Source organism: Colobus angolensis, unplaced genomic scaffold (genome assembly GCF_000951035.1).
Source record: "Colobus angolensis palliatus isolate OR3802 unplaced genomic scaffold, Cang.pa_1.0 Scaffold224, whole genome shotgun sequence".
In the NCBI taxonomy this organism is placed as follows: domain Eukaryota; kingdom Metazoa; phylum Chordata; class Mammalia; order Primates; family Cercopithecidae; genus Colobus; species Colobus angolensis.
Genome location: NW_012115422.1, coordinates 6,073,826 through 6,093,199, shown reverse-complemented (window position 1 = coordinate 6,093,199; position 19,374 = coordinate 6,073,826). Strand labels below are relative to the sequence as shown.

The window sequence follows — 19,374 nt, the reverse complement described above, 5'->3', positions numbered from 1 at the left end:
TTTCCTCACTCTGCATGTGGAGATTACAGTTCTCTTCCTCAAAACATGGGGATTACAATTGGAGATGAGATTTGGGTGGGGACACAGAGCCAAACCATATCCAATGGCCTGTCCTTCTGCATCAAGAACACTTACTCGGAGAAGTGTCCTTAGTACAATCTGCAATGGGCTGGAGGCTTCTAAAGCAGGCAACAGTTAAGCCTGTCTCTTGTCCTTGCATTTTTCTTTCTCTTTGGCTCTGTTTCCCTTAATCTGTTCTCAATTATTGAAGAAATTGAAACTATGTCCAGCAATGTTGGGAAAGTAGTTTGTGCTCTCTAATCTAGCTTTTGGACTTCATGTCTAATGTGTAGGGATACCTGGCTGATAAACAGCTATGACATTGAGGCCTTCTGGGCTCTGGGAGTTCATAGTAGTATATTTTTTCATAGCCTCAGCCAGCTTGGAATAAAATAGGGCTAGATTTTCATTTGACCCCTCTCTTATTTCCCTTAGTTTGGCATAATTTACAGGTTTTATACGGCCTTTTTAATGCCCTGAATCAGGCAAGTGATCGTGTGATTATGACATTTCCTGTTGTGGTCTCCGTCTTGATAACCCCATCTAGAATCAGCGTCAGGCACTGCAGTTCTCCCAGGGCCAGACTCCTGGGGATTTGGGGTATGCACTTCATCTGCCCACCTTTGAGCCAGAGACCATATGTGGGATTTTTCCTCATGGGTGTAACAAGTGGTAAAAATAATATACATGTCCTACCAAGTGAGGTAGATAAAGCAGTAGTCCTTTAAATTCCTTCATGAAATGAGAAGGGCCCCTACTGAAAGAGCCAAAGCTTAGTTTTTATTTGGGAAAGATCAGACTTTAGGAAGGGAGCATGGACTCTGATGGTTCCTAGATCCCCATTTGCCACGTCCTGGAGCAGCAGAACTTTTTCTGAGGCCAAAATGAGATCTCATAGGTGACCTCTGACCTAGTATGAGAAGGGGAGAAGAATCCCTGATAAGGAGGAGGAAATCAACATCAAAGGTTGGGATGTTGAGGGGAAGGTGAGAGAGAGGGAGCAGATGGAGTAGGTGTAATTGAACGTGAAGGTAGTTTGTTACGGGAAGAAGGTGTGGCCTCAACCCATCCAGCTAGCTGGGAAGAACGGGAGAGAGTAAAAGAAAGGCCATCCAAAATGTCAAAAGAGTCAGTGGGGCCAGAGAATATAGTCAGCACATTCAGCAGGTTTGGTGGAGATTTTGGATCCTGAGAGAGTGAGTTACGAAAGCCTGGACATAGGAACTTCAGATCACTTAGAAGAGTTGCAACAGAAAAGGGCAAGCTGTAAAATAGTATTGGGGCAAGGGTCCCACCTTGTGGCCAGGAGGATTCCTGATCTGAAAGTTTATAATGTGGCAATGTTGTATTGCCCAAGAAAATTAAACTTTCTTTTTGAGAGTGTGAGAGTCAGATTTATCCATTATTTTAGGATGCTACCCAGAGATGAGTCTGAAGGAATAGATGGGGTTTGTCCCACGGTGGGACTGGAAAACAAGCCGTTTGGGGCTAATAAAATAATAGTACCTACCTCGTAGAAATGTTGTGAAGACTAAGATAATAAAAAGAAGTCGTTTAGAGCAGTGCATAGTTTATAATAAACACTTAATCAATGTTAATTATAGTAATTATTATGACCCCTTTATCAAACTTTCAAATCAGGTCTTCATAAAGCTGGTCACAAGACAGGAGATCTAAGACGTGAATCCAAGCTGTCTGGGTTCTTGTATAACTGGATAACAACTCATCAGATCAAGGTATTGATCTGAAAACATGGAGTGCTACTAGTTTTAGATTAAAGATGTACATTGTGAGCTTTTTTCCTCCTACTTCCTACTAGTCTGTTTGCTGGGCTAATGTAGAACAAACTTGAATAAACAAATTGCAAATATTCAAGGGAACTTGAATATATCATGTAGATAGCTTGTTTTCTTTGATGACAGATGCAAATGGTCGTGTTTTTTAAATTGTATACACAAAAGCTGTAAAATTATATACTGGTTTAAATTAGTCTTGTTTAATTAGCCATTATCTGACCAGTGTTACAACTCCATCTTTTTTTTCCTTAACATCTATTTTTTGTTTGTTTTTTAAAGATTGCTTTTTTTTTTTTTTTTTTCCTCCAGAGCAGTACTGTTTCTTGAGTTTTCAGCTCTAGCTGGTAGCACAACCTTAGGTGGGATAGGTTCATAGCAGGTGTTTGCCGAGTAAGTAATATACTCATACAAAGAGTCATATTTTCTGCTGTGCTAGAAACTGTCTTCAAGAGAGTATGCTTTCATTAAATACAATAAAATTTCACAGTGCACTCCAAGGAACTGCTCTGTGTTGTGATGGTGGGTGGGTGTGAGATGGGACAGGGGAGGAAGGGATAAAATGTGATTGAGAATACTCTCTCAGACATGAAACTAAGTATAAGGAGATAATAGAATTGAATCTGATTTTGTATGTTTTTGTTTTTGTTTTGTTTGAAAGGTCCTACTCTCCCTAAAATCAAAATTTGATAGTATACTGGGCTGGCCAAGCCTGAATGCCTGCCATGCCAAAACCTCCATTTAAGGGAAACTATCTTGCCCTTAGCCCTTGCTATAAGGGTAGTCCCTTTTTGTATTTAGCTATAACCCCTGGCTATGGCTGAGTAGACCCTGGAAAACTGAATCAAAGAATAGTGAATTGTGGCCTGGTACAAAAAGATGGACTGGCCTAATCACAATTTTCCCTGGAAAATTAAAAACTGTAAATGTAGAGAGATGGAGGCAGTTAACAATGGGGGCAAAAATTGAAACAATGTATTAGAAAATGTAGTGAGATAAACAGGATAAGATGTGGTACCCTGTATTATAGGGGAGCAAAAATATGAGAAATCAGAAAAAGTCATTTAATAGTGAAATGGAAAGAATCAGATATTTGGCATTAAGCTGTGTAATTAATAAGGAACACAAAGGAAGATTGACTGCCTGTTTGATTGATTCATTTGTTTATTCAACAAATCATTTTTTTAGTTACTACTGTGTACCAGGCAGTGTTTTAGCCCAAGAGTATTGCTCTGAGAAAGAATTAAGCCAGTGATTTTCAACCACTTGTAATTTTGCCTACTAGAGGATATTTGGCCACGTCTAGAGACATTTTGGTCGTCACAACTGGGAAAGGGAGGTGGTATTGGTTTTTAGTGAATAGAGGCCAGGAATGCTGCAAACTATTCTACAATGCACAGGATAACTCCCTACAAAAAAAGAATCATCTTGCTCAAAATGTCAGTAGTTCTCAGGTTTAGAAACTCTGGGATAAACTATCATTAGGATATATTTCATGGAATAATTGTTATCTTGTAGTTGACATTTAACTTTCTGTGTTTTCAGAATTAAGGAAGTTCACTGGAGTAAAATGGAGGCCTCAGTAATATTACCCATTCTGAAGAAAAAACTAGCCTTTCTTTCAGGTATGTTTTCTTCTTAAAATTTGAAGTGTTTGATATACAAACTGTTATAATAGTTTTTTGTTTGATGAGTATGACAAATGCATTTTATGTTTTTATGAAAGTTTTGTTTAAAAGATATTTCTGAGACATCTTTAAATCAGAGTGAAGAGCTAGGAGAGCTAACTCTGTACTGGTTCTTGGCAGGCCAATTTATTTTTCTAATTTCAACTTTTATTTTAGATTCTGGGGGTACATGTGCCTGTCTGTTGCATGGGTATATTACATGATACTAAGGTTTGGGGTACAATTGATTCCCCTCACCCAGGTAGTGACCATAATACCCAGTAGGTAGTTTTCCAGCCCTTTTCCCCTTCTCTCCCTCCCCCGCAGTAGTCTCCAGTGTCTGTTGCTCCCATCTTTAGGTCCATGTGTGCCCAGTGTTTCACTCCCTCTTACAGATGAGAACATGCAGTATTTGGTTTTCTGTTTCTCTGTCAATATTCACTTAGGATGATGGCCTCTGGCTGCATCCATGTTGCAGCAAAGGGCATGATTTCCCTGTTTTTTTTTATGGCTGCATAGTACTCTATGATGTATATGTACCACATTTTCTTTATCCATTACACTGTTGATGGGCACCTAAGTTGATTCTGTAGCTCTGCTATTATAAATAGTGCTGCAAGGAACATATGAATGCATGTGTCTTTTTGATAGAGCAATTTATTTTCCATTGGATATATACACAGTAACGGGATTGCTGGATTGAATGGTAGCAATCCCATTACTGGATATATACCCAAAGGAAAATACATTGTTTTATAGATTTCTCTGTTTTAAGTTCTCTGAGAAGTCTCCAGACTGCTTTCTCCAGTTGCTGAACTAATTTACATGACCATCAACAGTGTATATGTATTTCCTTTTCTCTGCAGCCTCACCAGCATCTATTATTTTTTTGACTTTTTAATAATAGACATTCTGACTAGTATGAGATATTTCATTGTCAGTTTGATTGCATTCCTGTGATCATTTGTGATGTGCATGCTTGTTGGCCACTTGTATGTCTTCTTTTGAGAAATATCTGTTCGTGTCCTTTGCCCACTTTTTAATGGGGTTATTTGTTTTTTCCTTGTTGAATTGATTAAATTCATTATGGATTCTTGGTATTAGGTCTTTGTTGGAGGCATAGTTTGTGAATATTTTCTCCCATTTTGTAGGTTGTCTGTTTACTCTGTTGATAATTTCTTTTGCTGTGCAGAAGCTCTTTACATCCTATTTTTCAATTTTTGTGTTGCAGTTACTTTTGAGGACTTAGTCGTAATTTTTTTTCCAAGGCCAGTATCCAGAATTGTAATTCCTAGGTTTTCTTCTAGGATTTTTATAGTTTCGGATCTTAGGTTTAAGTCTTTAATTCATTTTGAGTTAATTTTTATATATGGTGAAAGGTATGGTTCAGTTTCATTCTTCTACATATGGCTAGCAAGTTATCCCAGCACCATTTATTAAAACGAGAGTTCTTTCCCCATTGCATGTTTTATTGAAGATTAGAAGGCTGTAGGTGTGTGAATTTATCTCTGGATTCTCTGTTCTGTTCCATTGGTCCATGTATCTGTTTCTGTACCAGTACCATGCTGTTTTGTTTACTGCAGCCTTGTAGTGTAGCTTGAAGACAGGTAATGTAATACCTCTGGCTTTTTTCTTTTTGCTTAGAATTGCTGTGGCTAGTTGGGCTCTTTTTTGTTTCCATGTGAACTTTAGTTTTTTTCTATTCTGTGAAAATTGACATTGGTAGTTTGATACGAATAGCATTGAATTTGTAGATTGCTTTGGGCTGTATGGCCATTTTAACATTTTAAATATGACGATGGAATGTTTTTCCATTACTTTATGTCTTCTGTTCTTTCAGCAGTGTTTTATAGCTCTCCTTGTAGATATATTTCACCTCCTTGCTTAGGTGTAGTTTTAGGTATTTTTTGTGGATGTTGTAAGTGGGAATATGTTCTTTATTTGGCTCTCAGTTTGAGTGTCATTGGTGTTTGGAAATGCAACTTACTTTTGTATATTGATTTTTTTACCCTGAAATTTTACTAATGTAATTTATCAGTTCTAGAAGCCTTTTGGTGGAGGCTGTAGAGTTGTCTAGGTGTAGAAACATGAACTCAGCAAAGAGCAATAATTTGACTCCTTTTTCTGTTTCTGTGCCTTCTCTTTTTCTTGCCTGATGGTTCTTGCTAGGACTTTTAGTACTATGTTGAATATAAGTGGTGAGAGTAGCTATCCTTGTTTTGTTTCGGTTCTTAAGGGGAATACTTTTGGCGTTTGCCTGTTCAGCGTGCTGTTGACTGTGGGTTTGTCTATAGATAGCTTTTATTATTTTGAGATATATTTCTTCAATGCATAGTTTATCGAGGGTCTTTATCATGATAGGATATTGGATTTTATTGAAGGCTTTTTCTGCGTCTATTGAGATGATCGTATGGTTTTTAATTCTGTTTATTTGGTAATTCACATTTATTGATTTGTACATGTTGAACCGATCTTGCATCCCAGGAATAAAACCTACTTAAATGTGGAGGATTATTTGGCTGTGAATCCGTCTAGTCCAGGGCTTTTTTTGGTTGGTAGATTTTTAAATTACCAGTTCAATTTCAGAACTCAATATTGGGCTGTTGAGGGCTTCATTTTCTTTATGATTCAACCTTGGGAGGGTCTTTGTTTCTAGGAATTTATCCATTTCTCTAGAGTTTCTAATTAGTGTGCACAGAAGTCTTTTGTATTTCTGTGGGATCAATTGTAATGTCACCTTTGTCATTTCTAATTGTCCTTATTTGGATCTCCTCTCTTTTTTTCTTTCTTAATCTAGCTAGTGGTCTTTGATCTTGTGTATCATTTGATATTGTCAGTCCCCCGCCCCCCACACTTTTTTTTGAGACAAGATCTCACTTTGTCACTCAGTCTAGGGTGGAGAGCAGTAGTACGAACTAGGCTCACTGCAGCTTTGACCTCCTGAGCTGAAGCGATCCTCCAGCCTCAGCCCTGACAATTAGCTGGGACTACGGGTGTGTACCACCATGCCCAGCCAATTTTTGTGTTTTTTGTAAAGATGAGGTTTTGCTGTGTTGCACAGGCTGATCTCAAATTCATGAGCTCAAGTGATTCGCTCACTTTGACTTCTCAAAGTGCTGAGATTCGAGGGCTGAGCCACCTCGCCTGGCCTTGTTGATTCTTTTAATGGATTTTGGGGTCCCAATTTCATTCACTTCTGCTCTAGTTTCAGTTATTTCTTTTTTCCTGTTAGCTTTGGAGTTTGTTTGTTCTTGTTTTTCTAGTTCCTGTAGGTGTGACGTTACATTGTTAATTTGAGATCTTTGTAACTTCTTGATGTAGTCATTTAGTGCTATAAACCTTAACAGTTTTTGCAGCATCCCAGGGATTTTGATGTTGTATCACTGTGTTCATTTATCTCAAACAGTTTTTTGATTTCTGCCTTAATTTTGTTTACACAAAAATCATTCAAGTGCAAGCTGTTTAATTTTCATGTAATTGTGTGGTTTTGAGAGATCTTCTTGGTATTGATTTCTACTTCTATTACACTGTGATCTGAGAGTATGGTTGGTATGATTTTGAGTTTTTTTAATTTATCGAGACTTGCATTATGGCCAAGCCTGTGGTTGGTCTTAGAGTATGTTTCACATGCAGATGAGAAGAGTTTCACATGCAGATGAGAAGAATGTATATTCTGTGGTCGATGGGCGGACTGTTCTGTGGATGTCTATTAGGTCCAATTGGTCAAGTGTCAAATTTAAGTTCAGAATTTGTTTTTTTTCTCCCCAGTGATCTGTCTAGCTCTATTGGTGGAGTGTTGAAATCCCCTGCTATTATTGTGTGGCTGTCTAATTCATCTTGTAGGTCCAGAATTACTTTTCTTATGAATCAGCAGTACTTCATTGTTGAGTGAATGTATATATATTTAGAATAATCAGGTATTCATGTTGAATTGAACCCTTTATCATTATGTAATGCTCTTCTTTGTCTTATTTGATTATTGTTGGTTTAAAGTCTGTTTTTTCTGGTATCAGAATAGTGACCCCTGCTCTTTTTTGTTTTGTATATGTGTAATAGGTCTTTCCCCAACCCTTTTCTTTGAACCTATCATTATCATTACATGTGAGATGGGTCTCTTGAAGACAGAAGATGGATGGGTCTTGTTTTTGAGTTTTTTGTTTGTTTGTTTGTTTGAGACAGGATATCGTTCTGTCACCCAGGCTGGAGTGCAGTGTTGTGATCATAGCTCACTGTAGCCTTAACCTCCTGGGCCCAAGCCGTCCTCCCACCTCAGCCTTTCAAGTAGCTGGGACCACAGACATGTGCCATCATGCCCAGCTAATTTTCTCATTTTTAATTTTTTTGTGGAGACAGGTGTCCTTATATATTGCGTAGGCTGGTTTTGAACTCCTGGTCTCAAGTGATCCTTCTACCTCAGTCTTCCAAATTGCTGAGATTATAGGCATGAACCACTGTGCTTGGCCAAATCTTGTTTTTTGAATCCATTTTGCCATTTTGTGTCTTCTAAGTGGGGTGTTAGACCTTTTACATTCAAGGCTAATGTTGATATGTTAGGTTATAATCCTATTTTGAAGTCATTAACTGGTTTCTTTGTAGTCTCAATTGTGTAGTCGCTTTATAGGGTCTGTGGGCTGTGTAATTAAATGTGTTTTTGTAGTAGCAGGTGTTCTTTTGTTTCTATCTTTAGAACTCCCTTAAGGATCTCTTGTAAGGCTGGTCTAGTGATAATGAATTCCCTTAGGAATTACTTGTCTGGAAAAGATTTTATTTCTCCTTCACTTATAAAGCTTAGTTTGGTAGGATATGAAATTCTTGGTTGGAAATCTTTTTCTTTAAGAATGGTGAAAATAAGCCTCCAGTCTCTTTTGGCTTATAATGTTTCTCCTAAGAAGTCCACTATTAGCATGACAGGGTTCCCATTGTATGTGATCTGACTCTTCTCTAGCCTCCTTTAAGATTTTTGATGCTCTACACATTTGGAGAAAGCTCTCTAGGAATGAACTATAAAAATAATCCCTGAAAATACAGTCTTCTGATACTTATTCTCTTCTGTAATTTCATTAAAATGACCTCTACAAGGTAGATGTCATGATGTCTCGCTTCTTATATGAAAATATAATAATTAATAATTGACTAACTGGCATCCAAATAATTGTTTCTGAAATACAGAATAATTAGTTTTTATGATAACTGTCTCCTAGCTTTTTTCTTCCATCTTCCTCTGAGAAAGTTTCAGTACACTGGAGGAGTTATTTAATATCCATTATGCTGTTTTCACTCTTTGCTGTTCAAAACTGTTTATATACACTTGAATTTATCTTCAGTTATCAACTCAAAGTATGTATCAGCTAAGATGAATCAAGGGGAAGCTGTGAGTGGGAGCAGTGATATGGTACATTGGGTGTAGTGATCTTCTGGAGTTTGGATCATTGAGTAAATCTGTACATGCTTTAGCATAGATACTGTAGCTCTGCCAACTCAGAGTTCTTTGGACTGTATCATCTTGCTTTCTCTGTGTTAATTCTTATTTATGTCCTGTCCTAATTGCCTTGATAATACTAATGTCCTTTTTTCAAAGTATGTTATGTCTCTGTATGAATCGACATGTTTTCCTAGTGTATATTACATACCGTATATTATATACAATACTATATACTATATATATTAATATATACTATATGTTATACTCTGATATGAATGATTTTGTAAATATTCTTATTCATAGCTTTGTGCATTTTTTTCTCTTCTATACCTAAAAAGCTTTGTGTATTTTGTACAAGTTCAGAAGTATGCATTTTTATAAGTAGAAGTGGTATAAAGATAATATGCATTTGTATTTGTGTTAAGTTTTGTCAGATTGCCCTCCAAGAAGATTGTTTCAATTTCTGTTTTTTCCAGTGGTGTATGAAAATGCCTGTGTTCTCACACTCTTTTCAATAGCAGACATTATTATTCTCTTACAATCTCTACCATGACATTTTTGCATCTTGTGTCAGTTGTCTCTGTAGCATTTGATGCTTTTGACCATAACTACCTTGAAAGTCTTTTTCCTGTTGGCTTTCACCCCTCTGGTACTTTTACACTGGTGATTATTTTATTGTCCCTGAATGAAAGCTGAGGGAATGGAGTTAAATATAGCCCTGAATGTTCAATTTATCTTCTAAAGACAATTCTACAGTGAGTCAGAGTGCCATAGTCCAGGTGTGAGCCTTTTCTGGGGCTTGGCTTAATGCATGGATAAAGCTTAGCAATTTTGAAGTGTAAATGAAAGACTTCTTAGCCTATTCCTGTTAACTTCCTCACTTGACCATTGATTATTTAAGCCAGTAATTTTCAAACTTTTTTAGTAATAGAGAAAATTTTTTCAAACCAACAGAGTCCTTCAGGGGATGCAGTTTGAAAACCATTTGTGTTAATCCTTTTTTTTTTTTTAATTACACTTATATTCTGAACAAAAAATATGCAATTGAAGTCATATTGATTGATTAGTAAGTTGAATCATCTTAGATGGTTATTTGTTGACATTAAACAAAGAGGTTGGATAGTAGTAATGGTTGACCTAATGGAGGACAGAAGTTCATTTATGGTTCATACGTTATGAATTGCATTTGTGTCACTAGTATGAGTATTTTTCTTCACTTCACACCTATCAGTTTTTAGTGATAGATGTCTAGCGATCATGTGGAATTGTTTCTTTCAGTATTTGCTTCTCTTTAAGTTTCTAAAATTACCTCAAATGTCAACTAGGTCAGAAGATGGGCTTCAGTATGAAAATAAAACATGTAGGAAACTTCCAAATACACGATGTGGGTATACAAGTATTTAAAAGTTACATTATACTTTTGGCACACTGAAAGGGACTTGAATGTACATGGAATGTAACTGTATTCTGCTACCTTGATTTCAGACTTCAATATCCAGTTCCCATGCACCCTTCTCAGCTGTGCAGTGCTTTATCTTTATTGTCTTATGAACAGTATATACCTGTCTGACCTTTGTGAGTTAACGCAGATCATTCCTCGTAACAGAATACTCTTTTGACTTGGTTTACAAATTCTTCCCTTCCTTCCTTCCTTCCTTCCTTCCTTCCTTCCTTCCTTCCTTCCTTCCTTCCTCTTTTTCTCTCTCTCTCTTTCTCTTTCTCTCTCTCTCTCTTCTTTCTTTTCTTTTCTTCTTTTGATGCGATCTTGCTATGTTGCCCAGGCTAGTACTGGACTCCTGGGTTCAAGTGATACTCTCACCCTCAGCCTCCTGAGTAGCTGGGACTTGAGACTACAGGCATACCAATACCCCCAGCTCTGTTTTCCTCAAGTCTTAACTTTTTAATGAAACTTTTCACATTTACTGCAGCTCTTAATCATTTTCTAAATCCCTTTTTATAATTTTTATATATCTTATACAACATAACAAACTATCTTATTTCTTATGACCTAAATGTTTTCTTCCTAGGTTCATTGGAAATTTATTTTACTTTACTTGCAAATACTTATTGTGCTGGGCACACGAGAGGTGCTTGATGAATTGATTACATTAAGCACACTAAATGGAAGAAATTTAAATAAAGTGATATTTGCTATGTTGTGGTGAAGATTTCATGGGTGATTTTATTTTTCATTTTTTCTAAATTTTCTATAATTCTCCTATACTATCATAAACATTTACAATCTATAAGTAGCCATTAGATATTTTTCAATTTATATCTTAAATGTATTATTTTAGTAAGATTGGATTCAAATATATGTTATTCAGATTATGCTTTAATATGTATTACATGTTAAGTTTAAATCTCTTTTTTAATAGGAGGAAAGGACAGACGGAGTGGCCTTATTTTGACAATTCCATTATGCCTCGAACAGACAAATATGGATGAGCTGAGTGTCACCTTAGACTACCTACTCAGCATTCCAAGGTGACTCTAAAGGTGTCTTTTCTTAAATCTCAGTATGTTTTCATTCAGTTACTAATGATTCTTTCTATCGTTGAAGTATACTTTGCTATCTTATTTGCTTTTATTTGCAGTGAAATTATAATTATAGATACTAAAATCAATGACTTATAACATCATTGCAGATAAAATGCTCATTTTATGCTCTTGATGAACTTAATGATATACAGATTTCCAAAATGTATGTATTGTCAACTTTTAAGGAACACCGTAACTAAGCATCTGTATCATGTAACTTTAGAAAAATTGGAGAATTTAATCAGTAGAAAAGATCTTTTATTTAGGTAAGCTATTTCACCATATTGATATAAATGCGTCTGCAGGTTTCAATGTATTGAGTGAGTAAAGGCTATTAGGAGTTTATAAATATTTTTATTTTAAAAAATGTCAAAAATTTATATTTTATATAAATTTTTTTAATGTTTATATATTAATGTAAAGGGCCTTTAACTTTAATTTTCACATTTCTTCAGTGAAGACCCAACTTAAACCTCTTTATTTGCCGTAGTCTACCCATCACTTCAACAACAAAAATAAAGCTTCCTCCCCATCTGCTTCTCCCATAATTGGGACTGGGGCACAACTGTGACTGCATGTTAGTCATCTGGAGCTTTTTTTCAAAATTCTAATGATCGGAGGTTCACTTCCAGAGATTCTGATCCAATCGTTCTTGGGAAGCCTGCTTATCAGAATTTTTAGAAAGTCTTTTAAGCTTCCTGTGTATTTCTAATGTGCAACCAGGTTTGTAAACCACTACAATTAAGCATGTAAATGAGGGCAGGTTTCTGTGTATGTGTCTCTGTGTGTGTGTGTGTGTGTGTGTGTGTGTGTGTGTATATACAATGTAGAGGTAGAAAAAGGAACACGACTATTTCATATACTGCTCTGAAGTTCTGGCTAGTGAATTTTAAAACATTTTCGTCAGAGTAAACAATTCTTGCCGGGTGCGGTGGCTCAAGCCTGTAATCCCAGCACTTTGGGAGGCCGAGACAGGCAGTTCACAAGGTCAGGAGATCGAGACCATCCTGGCCAAAACGGTGAAACCCCGTCTCTACTAAAAAAATACAAAACCTAGCCGGGCGAGGTGGCGGGCGCCTATAGCCCCAGCTACTCGGGAGGCTGAGGCAGGAGAATGGCGTGAATCCAGGAGGCAGAGCTTGCAGTGAGCTGAGATTCAGCCACTGCACTCCAGCCTGGGCGACAGAGAGAGACTCCGTCTCAAAAAAAAAAAAAAAAACAATTCTTTGTATGTTTTTCCTGTATTTGCATTTTATTTACACAATAGCTTTTTTCCGTTTAAACCACCTTGCAGAGTATGGAGTTAAAACAACTGATTTGAATCGCAACTGTGTCTAGTAGTGTTCTGTAATTTAATGATTCTGTTGCTGTTTGTTTTTTTAATATTGTGGAAATAGAGCTCTTCATGTGAAAATTTTCAGTATTTTCAGTTTCTGGGGGTGAAAATGATGAGAATCTGTAGTCAGTGTATTAGTATTAGCATTAGCTAATTGCATTAGCAGTAATCTTGCTAATCCCCCAAACTGTGGATTGCTAACTTGTTCACCATTAGATAACAAACTGCTTTTTAGGTAACCATGGTTAGCCAGACCTAAAGCTTACAAGTTATGAAAAAAAATTAATAGATGGATTAATAGAAGGTTAAATATGTCAAGTGCCATCTGAACAACTACCTTATTTTGTAGTTGAGGAAACTGAAACACAGAGGTTATGTTTACTTGCCCAAGATCTCAAACCTAGTGAGTCGCATAGCTGGGATGAGTGTCCACAATTCCTGACACCAATTTAGAGCCTTTTTGTACTTCAAATGAATAGAGTTCAGTGTAGTTGCATCTCAAGTGAAGTCCAGTTCTGAGGTTCAGATGAAAAGCAAAAACTACGAATTGTCAAAGTTACTTTTGAAAAATGCCTGAGGGTGGATCAGAGACTGTATTACCTTTCCATGAACATGTTAGGTTTTCCTTCACCATTGGAGCAAGTTATTCATACTGAATTCCAGAAGACAGAGTTGGCTTGTGATTAGGTTTGTTTTAAGAAAATGCATGTTTGTATATACTGGGATCATATTCAGTTCAACAGGATGCTCACCCTGTCAGAGGCACTGGGTAACTGAGGGAGCCTAAAGGACCAGCAAATTCATTCGCATCTCCTGACTCATGTTCACTCTGGTGTGGATAAGCAGGAAGTACAGTGGAAGGCAAAATAGCCTATACTATTTAAATTTTCTCTTTCTCTTTCTCATGTAAATGCACATATGATGTTCCTCCAGTGTAAATGATGAATCAGTTTCTGCATATCTACACTTACCTGCCAACTAGCAGAGAAGATGTAAGTTGAAGCAAGATGAAAGAACTTATTCTAGCAAGGCAAAATAGATACATGGATACTTTATTTCTTATGATTGTTTTGCTAAAGTTTGACCTTCTCAAGTATTCATGAAAACTCTATCCTTCTGCTTTCTTGGATCAGTCTCCCATAATTTGGGGATTAACAAACGTGGCTGTCAGTTTTTTATCCGTACTTGCCATTTCCTTAGAGAGCTAAGGTGTTTTTGATCTCTCCATTGTGATGCTAGAGAGCAGTTAACTAGATGTGTGATCTTAAAACCAATGTTTTTCATTCAAAATTTCCACTGCTCAGAAGTGCTTTTAAAATGTAACCCCCCAACATTTTATTAATTTTAGTTCATATATGCAAAAAAGTTGAAGGAATTATACGGTGACACCCATATGTCCGCCACTTAGAAAATCTAAAACTAACATTGTGTGTTGTTTTATCACATTATCACCCATGTTTCAGCCCTCTTTTTGTTCTAGGAATGTTTTTAGGTTTACCCTACCAGATCAGGCCCCGGATGTGTCTAGAAAGGTTTTTTCATTTCTAGTATATCTACATTCTTTGGTGACCTGCTTTTGTCTCCCAGCTTCCAACTGTTAATGTTTAACTCCTTCCAGCTGTGAACATCTGCAGACATCTCTAACATTGTAGCTAGCTAAGGTGGCCTCTTCCTAATAGGAGATGTCCAAAATTGTTTTTTTTTGTGCAATGACTGTCTTAACGTTTTGAATACAATAATAGCTTTTCAAAATTTTTGCAAAAATGAAAATAAATTACCCCATTTCTTATAGTTTGTGCTTAATTTTAATGATCACAGGGACAAAGTGTGATATATAGCTATTTTAAATGGGTAACCTAGCACAGTTGAGAATGGAAGCATTTCTTGACTCTTTTGTACACAGGTTGGCCCTGAGTTTGTTTTGTGTTTCAGATACTAAGTGTACAGTATTTTGGATATTCATGAGTGCTATGAAAACAAAGCATGAAAAGAGTCAGAGTTATAGAGTGGTAATACTTTACAAAATAAGATGATATTTTGCCAGAGATGATTGAAAGGTGGGGCAGACCCTACAGAATCTGATCAACGAACATTGAAGACAGAGTGAGCAGTAAGTGCAAAGGCCCTGAGGCAGGAGCAAGTTTAACATGTTTGGGAAGATCAAGGAGGCTAGTGTGGCTGGAACAGTTTGAGAGAGGAGCACAGTGCCAGGAGGGGGATCAGAAGAGAGTCAGGAGTCAGGTCATGGAAGACCATGTAGGCCATGGCTTCCGTTCTGAATGAGATGGAAAGCTATTGTCGTGTCTGAGGAGTGATGTGATATGTGTCATCTAACATTATTAAAGGCCTTCTGTATTTAAAGCACAGTGCTAGAAGCTGCCAAGACATTTGTAAGGTAACATTCTTGCTTTCTGGAAGCATATTATCTAATGAAGATGAATTGTAAACAAGTAATTATAATAAAAGCATAAGTGAAATTAGTGCCATTATGTAAATACCAGCAGAACTGTATGAGTGGAAGAGAAGGAGCCTGTAGTTGTAATCAAAGAAATGAGTGAAGATCTGCAGGATATTGGACGCAGGAAATCCACTAACACTGTCTTCTGTGTCAAAAGTGAGTGGACTGTTTAGACAACCTCACCTTTACATAGCGGTTTTAACTCAGCTGTGTCACCCTTGAAAGGCTTAACTGGGCTAGGAACTAGGAGGCGGGGTCTTAGATTTTTTTGTCTATTACTGTTATAGTTATAAACATGGTAACGGGGCTATAGGAATTTGTTATTAATAGCACTTCAGGTCCTAGAACAGGCCCTTTATAAAGGGTATAGCATGCTTCTAAATTAAATGTGTCATTAGAAGCAGTTTAAGCCATCATACCACTTACAAGGATGAAGTAAAAACCAAAACTATTTCCTTTCAAGTACCTGAAAGACCACTTGGTCTGGCAATTTTGAAATAGTAATATCTTTGGATTCTGTGTATTTTCATTATCTATCTTAGTAAAATGTGAGAATATGACAGGGTTAAGTGTGTTTCTAAGTACTCTGAAAGATAAATTTAGAGTATTTTATTCCTTTAAGATCACTACAGATGGTATTTTCAAGCTTCATTACTTTCTTGTCTTAATGTACAGATTAATTTATAGTGTGCTTTGAAATATAAATGTATTGCTTATATAAAATGTATTTAACAAAACGGTTGTGTAACCTACATCTCAGGACTATAGATGCCAATGTTGAGAAAGTACCACATTATGAGAATGGCACGTTTCTCTTGGTGGGAAGGCCCTCTTCTGGACAGCTGTGTCTTAGCTCTCCTTCCTGCAAAAGGCATTGGTAGAATCCCTGCATCGTTGCCACTACTCCAGACCACTCAACAACCAGCTACCCTGCCTAGCTGATCACTCTTGGGCTTGTATCCTCTTCTATATCATGGTGGTCTTCTTAGATGTCTTGTTGGTGGAGAACCCCAGGAGTCCCCTCATTACTTGAGCCCACAGATAGTCATTATGTGTCAGGTTTGCTTCTCTCGACAAGTCTTACTTTTTTGAAATAGAGATGGAGTCTTGCTGGTCTCCTATGCTGGCCTCGAACTCCTTGGCTCAAGCCATCCTCTTGCCTTAGTCTCCCAAAGTGCTGGGATTAGAGACGTGAGGCACCACGCCTAGCCCCCTCTGCAAGTCTTTTATTTTCTTTTGCTAACCCACAAGTGATGACTGTATTGGCCTTACCTTTAGTTTTTCCCAAAGAATATTTAGTGGGTCCTTTATCTTGTGATGCAAATCCAAAAATAGAGTACTTTTGTTTTATTGAGATATAATTCAGATGTCATAAAAATCATCTTTTTAAAGTAGGCAATTCAGTGATATTTAGTGTATTCACAGGTTATACATCCATTATGCTATCTAGTTTCAGAACATTTTTATCAGCCCAAAATAAACCTTCTTCCCATCGGCAGTCAGTCTCCATTCTTCCCTCCTAAGCCTTGTCAACCACTAATCTGCTTTCTGTCTCTGGATTTGCCTATTCTGGACATTTCATATAAATGGAATCATACAATGTGTGTCCTTTTGTGTCTGGCATCTTTGACTTAGCATAATGTTGGTACTTCATCTTTTTTTATGGCTGAATAATGTCTCATTGTTTGGTTATACTGTGTTTTGTGTTTCTGTTCATCAGTTGATGGACATTTGAATTGTTTCTACTCTTCAGCTATTATGAATTATTCTGCTATGAATATTTACATGCAGGTTTTTGTGTGAAAATATGCATCAGTTTGCCTTACCTTTTGAATACCCTTTTGTTTACTTTGGAAGCTCAGCTTCTGTCCTTGCCTGTTCCCACTCTAAACTTTTAGCAGACCTCATTCCTTGTGGTCTTACTGTTTCTTGGTAGAACAGAACACGACTTCTCCAAGAACTTTCTTGGAACTAGTGTGCATGCTTGGAGGGAGAAGAGGAGGACTAGTAAAGTCCCCTGAACTGTTGGTGGATTTAAATCCCAGGAAAAGGTCTGTTTATATTTTCCTATAATGTATGTAATTGGGAACAGTTTGTATGGGGACAGGTTTCACTACCAAAATCTTGCTCTGATAAGCAAAGCTGTAGTTCCATTTACTGTATTGGAAGGAGGGCAGTTGAGATCCTTACATTAAGTTGACAAGTAAACATAACAATAATAATAATGATAATGATAGGTATGTAGTTTTGGCCTTTAGAATGGAGTTTTTCCCTCCAGAAGTTGTTGCGTTTTACTAGGTTAGACTTCTGGGAAGTGTTTAGTTAATACTTAAATCACTCAATATAATACAGAAATCCAACACTGAAGATAATATTTTGCTGGTCAAGTGACTGAGAATGCAAAGTGAGAGCAGAAGTGGGTTAGACATGGTCTATCCAAGCTTTTGAATCAGCAGGTTCTACCTGATCTCATTAAATTTCTCCAAAAAAACGCTAAGAAGCCAATTTTTGTGATTTATTAATAACTATTTTCTATCTGTTTTGAACTGTCACTTCACAAATCTTATACTTCTGGCAGGAAGGTGAGACAAGAAGTATATAACACATTTGGCAATTAGTGACTTACTTCACTGTGATCCCTTTTTACTGATGAAGAAATTAAGAGACTAGTAGGACTGTTGAATGTTGCTTTGATTTCTTTACTTTTTAAGACATTGACTTTTATGCTTTTAGAATAATTTTCTTGCCACATTAGTTTGTAAATTGTGAACATTTCCTAAAATGAGAAAAATAAATTGCTTGAGAAAGTGAAAGGATACTCTGAAGAATTTTATTTATTGACAATGTAAACTGAACCAAGTGAGATTAATTCTACTCCATATGCAATTAAGTTTTAAACCTTCTTTATTTAGAATTATGAAGAACGAATTCTGGAGCTTGTTTTAATGCTGTGTAATTATTGTTTTGTTTCAGTGAGAAGTGTAAGGCTAGAGGATTTACCGTGATTGTGGATGGCAGAAAATCACAGTGGAATGTGGTGAAAACAGTAGTCGTAATGCTACAGGTAATTTTGGTTTTGTCTATCAGGAAATGGTTTTTATTTTACAGCAACAGATCCTGGTGAAAATGGCAAATGCACTTAATTTATTGGACTGTGCCTGGCTTCCTAGCAGTGACTGAGTTGTGAAAATGCACTTATCACTATTGGAGTGTTCAAATTCAACTCCTTAGGTTTGAATTTAGGCAGTTAAGTAAATCTCTATTCTAATAGGTTTATAAATGAAAATAATATGTCATGTTTAAGTAATTTAAGAAAGGAGGCCAGTGATTTTAAAAGTGTGAGCGTTGAAATTATGAGACTCACCTGGGAGCTTTTGCATGCTCTGGTGTCTGTCATTCTCCCTCTTGCACCCCATTCTGAAACTATAGGTAGGTGGTAGGATTTTTGGTTAAGTGTAGTTCAAAGAAACTTCTCAGGTGATTCTGGCTTGTCTTTCTCTTCTAGTCCCCTATTTCCTACATAAAGCATCAGGATTCACGATGATCTTATTATTTATTTATAGTCCAGAAGAAACTTACTTAACATCTGTGTCCTCAGGAATTTCAGCCCCTCACAAATTAACATTTAATAAACATCTACGGTTACAAACTTTTTGAGATCTGATGCCAGTCTTGTGTTTTATATTTCCTCATGTTCCACACAGAATATTTCTGTGACCCCTAGCATGTAGTAGGCACCCAGTAGACATTTGTTGATTTATTTTAAGGGTATTGAAGATATGATTTGAAAAGGAAAAGTAAAGCATTTGAGTGATGCGGAGGGCAGATTGCTCTCATGCACTTGGCCTTCTGTAGGGCTTCTAGAGAGGTAAAATTTGAATTATACAATTTAAATGAAAGTAAAGAGGGCCTTCCTCACAGGTACTCTGAGTTACATGTAGCTCATAAATGAAGCAAGTACAATGAGAGTAGTTGATGGCAGTCCAGTCTGGGGGAAACATAAGTTGGTAGTAACATGGAATCATGAACATTCACTTCAGTGGATATCAGTAATATTGAAAGAAAGATCAAGAATTTTAAATGAATTCAACAAATAA

The 19,374-nt window shown here is 36.7% G+C and overlaps 1 protein-coding gene across 1 annotated transcript in view; it reads left to right on the top strand.

Moving 5' to 3' along the window:
* SESTD1 (SEC14 and spectrin domains 1) overlaps positions 1-19,374 on the top strand; it is a 157,095-nt gene that overhangs the window by 63,526 nt on the left and 74,195 nt on the right. The window contains exons 2-4 of the mRNA XM_011944053.1: positions 3,399-3,478; positions 11,321-11,429; positions 18,251-18,341. Coding sequence (XP_011799443.1) covers positions 3,424-3,478; positions 11,321-11,429; positions 18,251-18,341 — 255 coding nt within the window. The 5' untranslated portion in view covers positions 3,399-3,423. The remainder of the gene's footprint in view (positions 1-3,398; positions 3,479-11,320; positions 11,430-18,250; positions 18,342-19,374) is intronic.